At 44.0% G+C, this 9499-nt stretch overlaps 2 protein-coding genes across 3 annotated transcripts; one reads left to right on the forward strand and one right to left on the reverse strand.

The window, feature by feature from the left end:
* The first annotated feature begins 316 nt into the window (after positions 1-316).
* Positions 317-2780, forward strand: LOC123133489 (calcineurin B-like protein 7). 2 transcript variants are annotated; one of them, XM_044552971.1, is made up of 9 exons: positions 317-679; positions 814-969; positions 1083-1165; positions 1248-1340; positions 1516-1624; positions 1812-1864; positions 2145-2225; positions 2312-2424; positions 2509-2780. In XM_044552971.1, exons 2-9 carry the CDS (start codon positions 891-893, stop codon positions 2570-2572), a joined length of 675 nt encoding a protein of 224 aa, XP_044408906.1. In that variant the 5' UTR covers positions 317-679; positions 814-890; the 3' UTR covers positions 2573-2780. The 2 variants fall into 2 exon arrangements, with proteins under 2 accessions (XP_044408906.1, XP_044408912.1); XM_044552977.1 differs by having other exon boundaries at positions 340-679; positions 1281-1340.
* Positions 2762-6578, reverse strand: LOC123133479 (GDSL esterase/lipase 7). The gene is made up of 5 exons (XM_044552962.1): positions 6180-6578; positions 5730-5887; positions 5323-5562; positions 3393-3648; positions 2762-3270 (listed from the first exon to the last, which is right to left on the reverse strand). Exons 1-5 carry the CDS (start codon positions 6469-6471, stop codon positions 3041-3043), a joined length of 1176 nt encoding a protein of 391 aa, XP_044408897.1. The 5' UTR covers positions 6472-6578; the 3' UTR covers positions 2762-3040.
* Positions 6579-9499: the final 2921 nt, after the last annotated feature.

Below are 9499 nucleotides of genomic sequence, written 5' to 3' on the forward strand. Positions count from 1 at the left end.
CGTGGCTGTTGTCCAAACTTTCTCAAAGCCCCTCTAGTTTGTCTGGAAAAAACGCGTCTGGACCGCTCGGCGGACCGATACATGTCCGTATTGGATGTCACGGCACGTCCGGGCGGACAGCGGTGCGGACGTATGTGGATGGTTTGAAGGTCCGTGTTAAAGATGCCCTTATATCCACAACATCAAATACATATAGTAGGAATTTAGTAGAACTTCAAATTGGCTACTTAGGCTGAGTTCGGTTTCTCTCGGCTCCTTTAACTCCGCTCCCGGAGCGGATCATACTTTAGCTTAACTAGGCAGAGCTGCCAAAACCCAGCTCCTCAACTCCACGGAGCGGGGAAGTTCCAAACAGGGCCTTAGTATATGTCCTGTCTTGCATAGTGAAAAGAGGGAATGCGTAGACGTGAGGATCTTGCTGCATGCAAGTCAACTCTCGCCTTGTCATGTCTGTTGTGTTGTCAGTACTGCAATATTCTGTACCGCACTTGTGACGTAGGTCCCTGCTGGCTGTTTGCTGTGCACGCGCATAAATATATGGTATCCTTCTTCTAGCCCCTTCTTCCCCGTTGCATCAGCCATAAGCTTGGAGCCATCCATCTTTCTCCCGAGCCACCTGCAGATCTTTACCAGTGTGGATCGAACAAAGCATAAGCATTCTTTGTTTGTTGTTTCCCAGGTGAGCTTTGTGTCTTGGTGTTTCCCTGTGGTTTCTTGGCTGTTTCGCTCTTGCTGGATTTCCCTTTTTCCAGGTAAAATTTTATAATAGATTGGCTTTGTGTTGATGCCAATGTCTTTGCCCTTTTGTCTTAGGTGTTTTGTCCATCCCCTTTCTGCGGAAAGACGGTTGTTAACTGTAAGCAAAAGGCTGGGTTTGTGAGCTGGTCTGTATGGGCTGTGTATCATCGAAGCAGTTCAGACGAGCTCCACCGCATGAGGATGCGGCTCTTCTGGCCAAAGAGACCACATGTGAGCTTCTGTTTTCCTTTCTGGTGATTTGTTCAGTGCAAAAATGAGCCCAGCATACGTTTCCGCTGCCGTTTAGGAGTAATTTCTAATATTTTCTTCCCGCGTGCTCGCAGTTTCTTTGAATGAAGTGGAGGCCCTCTACGAGTTGTTCAAAAAGATTAGCTATTCTATATTCAAGGATGGGCTTATTCACAAGGTATGTATCATGTCTTTCTCATCATCTTCTTCTAGTCAGACGGCAAATTCACCATGTGTTTCCTTCTGCAAACTCTAACCAGGGTCAATTTGCAAACTGCCATTTTGTTCAACAGGAGGAGTTCCAACTTGCTCTCTTCAGGAACAGCAACCGGAAGAACCTTTTCGCTGATCGGGTCAGTCTTTAATTTCTACACCATTCCAACGCTCCAAATAGCTGTAATTTCTTAGACAATTTGGGTGTCCTTCAATTTTGGGGTGACAGCCTGAATATTATCTGTGTGACTGTAAAATTGTTCCAAACTTATGCACAAATATCAACTTGTTTATATGTGTGTTGGACTAGTGCAGATATTTGATCTGTTTGATCTGAAGCGAAACGGTGTGATTGAATTCGAGGAGTTTGTTCGGTCCCTCCACATTTTTCACCCGGATACACCCATGGCAGACAAGATTGCATGTACGAAGCGAAGCCAGACCCCTTTTCCTCCCAATGTTTGTGTGCGTGTGTGAATGTTTTAGAAATGACTGGCATTTCATAAATTCTGGGTGCAATTCAAGTAGCAGTAGCCTGGTATATATATTTGGGAGGACTTCTGTCTGTATATGCTTCTCCTATCTGACATCTGAAGTATTCCTTCTCGCAGTTGCATTCAGGTTATATGACCTGCGAGGCACCGGCAGCATTGAACGTGAAGAGGTTTGTATCTTTTAGTTACTGAATTGTTCTGCACATAATGTTTTGGAAACAGTTCTGCTCATAGTCCTCTCAACTGAATATAGCACTTCAAGATGTTTTGAACATACTACCACACACTGCGATTTGCCGATTTAGATGCTTATTATCCTTCGGCTCTGTCGTTACATTCAGCTCCACTGGAAAAATAACACAAAGCCCATTACATACGCGAAGTATAGCACCCACACTACCTTAACAGTTTGACAGTTTGAGCACTTACTGAAACTGGCCGTTCATGCAGTTGAAGGAAATGGTACTTGCAATCCTGAATGAATCGGACCTCCTTCTTTCTGATGATGCCGTCGAACAGATTGTAGATCAGGTACATACACCACATCCAGATGAAATGTTGCTGCACAAGAATAGTTAACACTATGCATACATTTATGCTAACTTATATTCTGACAGACATTCAAGCAGGCAGACCTGAACAGCGACGGGAGGATAGATCCCGACGAATGGAAGGAGTTTGCAAGTAAGAATCCAGCCTTGCTGAAGAACATGACTCTCCCATACCTAAAGTAAGTAGCTTCATATTTTCAGCTTTGGAAAAGAGTGACTGAGAACATTACTCTTGACTGACACCTGAGCATATTGTGATGCAGGGACATAACCATGTCATTCCCCAGCTTTGTTGTCTACTCTGGAGCCGGCGACGAAGAGTTGTAGCAGTAGCAGCCATCGGCACAAGCATCTGTGACTCTGACCTCTCAAGTCTCAGGCATACAACATCATGTTCACAGTACAAATTTTTGGATTATGAAACACCGCTTTGTAGCGGAAACTGCAATAGCAGAATGTGTAGTGAGAAATGGTACACATCACCTCAACAGCTGGGCAATTTTTTTTGTCACCGAATGGGCTAATCACTCTCATATTTACATTTGCAATATCTAACAGTTTGGCCATATAGATTCTTCACAGTACATTTACAGGCGAATATACGTGCATTTAACCTGAACTGTCAAAATCTGACTACTGAACTCCGTGACTCTCCATACACATTTCACTCAAAATTTGACTATTGAACTCCATGGCTCTCGATACACATTTCACTGTCCGACTCGCAGAAGTTCTTTGTCGAAAATGAGAACACAGAAGTTGAGCAAGTAACTGCAATGACGATCCAGGTTGGTTCTACTGCTTCAGCTTCACCATCTCCTGCAAGTTCACTGGATAGCACATCCTGGTGTGCTCACCAGACCACACGTTTTCTGCCAGGATCCGGTTCACAGCATCGGTCGGGTGGAATTCATCCCACCACACATGGCTTGACGCGTCGCTGCACGCCATCTGTGGAAGAACACAGATGAACAGCCCGCCATACTTGCCAAGCCCACAGCAAGCATCAGTGGTGGTCAGAAAGCCTGCAGTTGCAATTCCACCAAAATGAGAAGACTTAGCACTCCATTTAAATGTACTACAAATGTTACAGTTGCGAAGACCCGGAACTCAATTTAAATGCAGTACTAATTATGCATTTGCTCACCATAGCGGTCACGGTTCTCTAGTATGTCCACTGACCCCTCAAATGTATCACAGTAACTGATCATCGAGTCTGGGTACTGGCGGATGAACTCGCTGGACATGTGTCTCAGCCCATAGTTGAACTCGATCACGACGTTGTTGATGTAGTCGATGCATTCCCCATTTTGGCTGCCGTAGTCTGAGAGGAAGTGAGGGGCACAGCCAACAGGAGGAAGACCCATCAGCACGACCTTCCGGACATTGATATTGTACAGATTCTGCATAAATCATCATTGTCAGAAGGTAGTAGGAGACACATGAGTCCAGAACTAGTTTAGACATCAAAAGTGGAGTAATCTGATAAGAACCACATGTATAGAACTAAACAGTAATGGATGCAAAATGGCAATTAATTTGCTACGGTATTGCGAAGAATAAAGAAACCGAAGCAATCCATTACAATTTGCATCAGCATAGAAATGAGATTATGGAATGAACACAAAGAAAATTTCTACATACAACAAACTACTGGTATATGCATCTTCAATCACCATGCATCACATGTTCTGCTTAAGATTAGGTAACAGAGATAAATTAGGCATAGAGAATCAAATGATCCATGACACATGAACTGAGAAGCACACTTGTACCATGGTCAGATCATGAACAGTTCAATGCAGCGAGATAAATGTGCAAGGTGTTATACAGTTATAGCTGAAAATACAACAGACTGTTTTTTTTAGTTTTCAAGCAACGAGCCTCCTCATCGATTTCCATTAAAGAAACCGGCATAGTTCTACAGAGTATGAGAAACATTAAAGACACAAAACAGGAAGCTAAACCTACAAGCATACAGGTAAAGCAACTACCAGGAACCAACTGCACACAGGCAGATCAAACACGACGATCAAGCATGAGCACCAGAAATTACAGACCAGTGAAAATACATCAAGTTCCATAGATAAAACACTGCATCCCAGAATGAGGGTTCCATCCATGAATTCTGAAAGTACAACAGACTTAACTTGAACCCAAAACAGATGGTAGCACAAACAAAAGTGCTGCCTAAGCATTTCAGAATATATCACAGTTTAATATAGTATGCTGTGGTGTAGCTCGGGTAGCATGAGTAGCACCTTGTGTAGTTTCAGTTTTTCAGTTGGGCTGCTTTTGTATTGCTTCGTTTTCAATAGTTTAGGACTTTTGCTTTTCAGGGTTGTATTTGCTTTGTACTTTGCGTCATCATGACGCCTTCTTCTAATATACAACAACACACATTTAAGTGTGCATTTGAGAGGAAAAAAAAGTTTTAAGACAGTATAATGTCAGTTTGGTTTGAGCCCATGTTTGCCTTACCAAAATGGCCAAAATTTTGGTCAAAGTACTGGTCCTTGAGTTGGCCAATGTTGGAAAGAAAAATGAACTAGAGTTGGTAAAGAGCTATTGGCATGCAAAAAAATTGGAGAGAAGTTTTGGCTGCCATCCATATATAACCTTAAATACCAACTAAACACCATTACACCTCATTGTAGAATCGGGATCATCAATCCAACCATATCTATTTCATATTTTATCAAAATGCCGCATCTAACATCAGTGTGAAACATTTTGCAATCGCAATACCTGTGCAATATTGCAAGAAATAAACCCAAATTCGACAGTAAGAACAATTTGTATGTAGACCATAGGTGAAGGCGTTAAGTTCTAGAACTGCGAACCAACAAGGAAACCTCATTCATTTAAATCACTTTCATGTGTTAATTTCCCAGATAATGATTTCTAGTGTATCCACACAAGAAACTAAGTTATGTCCAAAACGGAATTCGTAGTTACAGATATCCCTGACTACGCGTGGTGCGCATCTCCACAAGTAAAACAATGCACAGCACACTGATAATAAAAAAGGAGGCGAGCAATGGTATACAGAACAAACTGAGGAGCAAGAAGCACACCTTGATTTCCTGCCTCACTGCATTAACAAGGAGCTGATTGAACTCCCATGGGAGATAATGCATCTGCACGCCTGACACATTGCGCAGGTAGTAGTGGATGAAGTCGTTGCTCCCGATCGACACAAAGAACACCGACCTCCTGAACAGGTCGACTGTAGCTGCCTCCCCAAGAGCCAGCGCCAACTGCTCATATGTGTCCTCAACCTGCTGCACCTGCTGGGTCAGCGACACATGCATCCCCTGCAAGCGCAACCAAAATCGCAAAAAACCCAACCGATTAGCATCAAATTTGGTGTGAAGAAACCGCAGATTGACAGCAGAATCATCCCCAAACAGATCTCTCGACAGCACCAAGACGTAATTAATAAGATTGACGCAGAGTTATTGGGAGCGGTGGGAGAACATACCAGCTCAGAGCCACTGCTGGAGAGAATGCCGGCTGCCGCGGAAGCGTAGTTGACGCCTTGGATCATTCCGCCAATGTTGCTGAGGCCAACACCGCCGCCGCCCATGCGCATGCTCTGCTCCAGGTACGGAGGCACGAAGGGAAGCCCCAGCTTCTCCGCTGTGGTACAACAACAAAAGGGATCAGAAATCAAGAGAAGGGGAACTAGGAATGTCGCATGGGGCTGCCATATTCCTGCGGATTCAGACCACAGCAGTGACAGAAGATTACACGGAACAATCGAGGAGAAGAAACAAACAATCATCAGTAGTCATGATGAACCATGGAGACCTAATAAACCGAAACGATCCGCATCTGGAAGCAAGGACGCACAAAATCGAGAAACCAGCACCGCACCAATCCATGGAGAAACCGAGAGAAGCGAGCAGAGACGAGGTCGTGAGCGACGCACCGAGGTAGTCGACGGGGATGCGGCCGTTGGAGAAGCGCCCGGTGGGGCGGTGGGTGTCGAAGTCCCGGCCGTAGGGCTCGCGGTCGGCGCGGGCGAGCGTGCCGAGGTAGTTGTTGGTGCCGACGTCCGACGTGGAGTCGCCGATGACGAAGAGCGCGGGGACGAGCGGGGTGGGGGGCGCCGACGGCGGCGCGGACCGGGGGGTCGAGGCGGCTGCGGAGAGGGGTAGAGCGGAGAGGAGGAGGAGAAGGAGGAGGAGGAGGCACACGAGGTGAGCGAGGGAAGGCGCCATTTCCGGCGAGGCGGTGGCGAGTTCGCGCGCTCTGGGTTGGGAAAGGTGGGGGGAGAAGACCGGTCGGGTTTATGGAAGAGGATGGACTCGCCGCAGACTCGAGTCGCTAACCGCAGTGAGGATGGAGGAAAAGGCCTACATTTGGTGGGCTAGGGCTATGGACTAGAGCAAGTCAGCAAACAGTAGCGGAAACGGGCCCCTTCTCAGCCGATTGATGCACGGCCCCTTGGCCTGTTTGACATCCTTACTTGATCGCCAAGAATGACAAAACGTATAAGAATCCTCAAAAAAAAAAAAGACAAAACGTATAAGAATAGGAGGTCTAGGATAGGGAGATACCCATTGGTTTCTGGTATCTACACTCTATATGGGATTTTAGAAATATACAAAAGAAGTTTTATAGAATAAACTTACTTTCTTTTGCACTAAACCAACGTTGACTTTAGGGGAAAAGTTATTTGTTATCACAGGTCACTGTTTGCACTATTTTTTTGACAGAAATTTTATTTTTTTAAGAAGTCAAAAGGCCTTCTTATTTTTGTGAATTTTTTTTGACAAGTACAATGAAAGGTCAAGTTTATTTCAAAAATATGTTCAGTTCTTTTTTACTTTTTATTTAATTACTTTTTTGCATATAGGGTGTATATACACCCATAGACCAAACGTCTGTGAGCACCTAGGATTCATAGATACTGAGCTTTTCTACTTGGCTATGCTCACGCGTTAAACTTGAAGGGTTCTTTTTTTAGCAACGGGCAGGAGCTCTACTTTTCATCATCAAGAAGAGGATTTCTCTACTTTTTTTAGCAACCGTCAGGAAATTCTCTTCTTTTTTTCCCATCAAAAAGAGGAAGAGAATTGGTCAGTTTATTAGGGAAACTAGTCGAAAGCCTGACAAATTGGTCATAGGGTGCTCGAAGTTGTCTATTGCCCGAGAGTTGATTTCTTAAAGCTTGAGGTGGGATCACACCCCTCAAAATTTGGCGTGTTATCGTGCATGACAAATGTGTTCTACAACAAGGACTTATTAAGAGGATGGGGACAAGAGGTCAAAGTAACATATAATAAGCAATGGCCACGGGAACGTCTTCTACGATTGTACTGTATTAAAAATAGTAATGGCTACCTAGAAGGGGGCATTTCAGTCAATACGATGTTTGATCAGCGATGGTGAGCAAGTTCATTGTCTCTTCCTCGACCGAGTGGGATGGTCAGAAGTTGCAACAACATTTTTACCTATGGATGGTGAGAACATGAGGAACATCCCACTACCACTAGAAGGCAAAATGATTTTCGTGCTTGGTTCCATGATAAAAGAGGTTTCTTCATTGTTCGGTCAACATATAATATGCTTATGGTAGGACCAAAGTTATCGATCAGAGGTGAGGTGAATAGGAGATTTAACAAATTCTCCGAGAAATACAATCCTTCAAAGAAAGCCATTGTAACAGATCAACACACTAGTATAAAACTACATTAGAAGTGAAAGGACCTACATGTCGCCTAGAGGGAGTGAATGTGCATTTTAAAAACTCTTATGGATTTGAATTTATCATAATGTGATATTTTTCAAGCATAGATCCTTAATATGCTAGGCTCAATTAAATGCACCAACAACCTACACAAGATCCTAAATTTTGGGAGTGGCTTATTTTTTAAGATGGGAGAGGCAGCTTATTTTTTACACCGCCCAAAAGAACTGTCCCTAAACAAGATAAGCACTTGAAGGAAACTAGCAACGAGGGTGACAAGTACTCGCCTTGAACTCGACAACATATATCGTGAGACAAAAGGAATATAGCACATGCCACATTGTCAAGGTTCATCAAATGATTTTGCACACATGGGAGTCGACACTTTCTGTTAGAAGCCACTACCGACTAATCGAGTCGGATGGGATCCGAGTCATGTCCAAGTCTTTAGTCCCAAACAAGTTGCAGTAGGCTAGAGCTGAAAACCCATAAGATCTTCCAATCAAGTCATGGTTCCGACACGTGGATAGCTAACTTCACGCACTCATGTCCATGGATAGTTCTTTCTTGACATTCCAGTCCTTTGGAACTTCTTTTATGGACTCCTCCCACATGTCAAGTATGATCCACCCCGACCTCTATTGACATTATCAGCACGCTTTAATTGTTTGTTATGCACTAGAGTTTCTAGAGGTCTGTGTTGAATATGCTCAAACCATCTCAGATGATATTAAACAAGTTTCTCTTCAGTATGTGCTACCACAACTCTATCATGTATATCGTTGTTCCGGACCTGATCCTTTCTTGTGTGGCAACACATCCATCTCAACATGTGCATTTTTGCTACACCCAACTATTGAACATGTCGACTTTTAGTCAGCCAACACCCAAGCCATACAACATTGCGGGTCAAATCGTCGTCTTATAGAACCTTCCCTTTGGCTTTGTAGATTGCAACCTCTTGATGACGATCTCTTTATAGCAACAATGATCAGAATGGATAATTTGAAATTTCGTCCGGAGTGAAATCGCCAAAAAGTGTGTTCTCACATGTCACAGTGTACCCCTGACGACTAGCATGGTACAAAAGACACGTCGCTGGAGGAACTTCGCCAGGAGCGCAGTAAGCAAGACATGCTGGTGAGATCTTTTGAGAACCAAAAACCCCACACACCCGGAAGGGAACCCGCCAGGGCACACGATGCCTATAGGATGCCCTAGGTTGGCTTGACTGCCCCTATGTCCTCGGGGTTGAACACAAAGAAAAACGAAGAACGAGGAAGAAAAAAACAAGGGTAAAGGAGAAAAGGTAAAGATAAAAGTGATATGTTGGTCTGACGGATTGTGTGTTGTTGTTCAATTGGCCATCACCTCTCATCTATATATGAGGCACTTGGACTTATCATACAAGAAAATGACTCCAATTCTAGTTCGAACTAGTGGGTCAGGTCAAAATTTTGTCACATTGCATCTTGCGGAGGTCGCATATGACCTTGGATTGAGATTATCCAAAAAAAGCAAAGTTGTTTGTTTCGACGAGAAGAATTACTTTCATG

This window comes from Triticum aestivum, chromosome 1B (genome assembly GCF_018294505.1).
Source record: "Triticum aestivum cultivar Chinese Spring chromosome 1B, IWGSC CS RefSeq v2.1, whole genome shotgun sequence".
Lineage (NCBI taxonomy): Eukaryota > Viridiplantae > Streptophyta > Magnoliopsida > Poales > Poaceae > Triticum > Triticum aestivum.

Bases quoted from the DNA above. Each gene is read 5' to 3' on its own strand.
- LOC123133489 (XM_044552971.1), top strand. From the start codon at position 891: ATGGGCTGTGTATCATCGAAGCAGTTCAGACGAGCTCCACCGCATGAG. The intron at 970-1,082 runs GTGAGCTTCTGT...GCGTGCTCGCAG, and splicing joins TCTGGCCAAAGAGACCACAT to TTTCTTTGAATGAAGTGGAG. The intron at 2,226-2,311 runs GTACATACACCA...ATATTCTGACAG, and splicing joins TCGAACAGATTGTAGATCAG to ACATTCAAGCAGGCAGACCT.
- LOC123133479 (XM_044552962.1), bottom strand. From the start codon at position 6,471: ATGGCGCCTTCCCTCGCTCACCTCGTGTGCCTCCTCCTCCTCCTTCTC. The intron at 5,888-6,179 runs GTGCGTCGCTCA...GTTGTACCACAG, and splicing joins CATCCCCGTCGACTACCTCG to CGGAGAAGCTGGGGCTTCCC. The intron at 5,563-5,729 runs GTATGTTCTCCC...TTGCGCTTGCAG, and splicing joins CCAGCAGTGGCTCTGAGCTG to GGGATGCATGTGTCGCTGAC.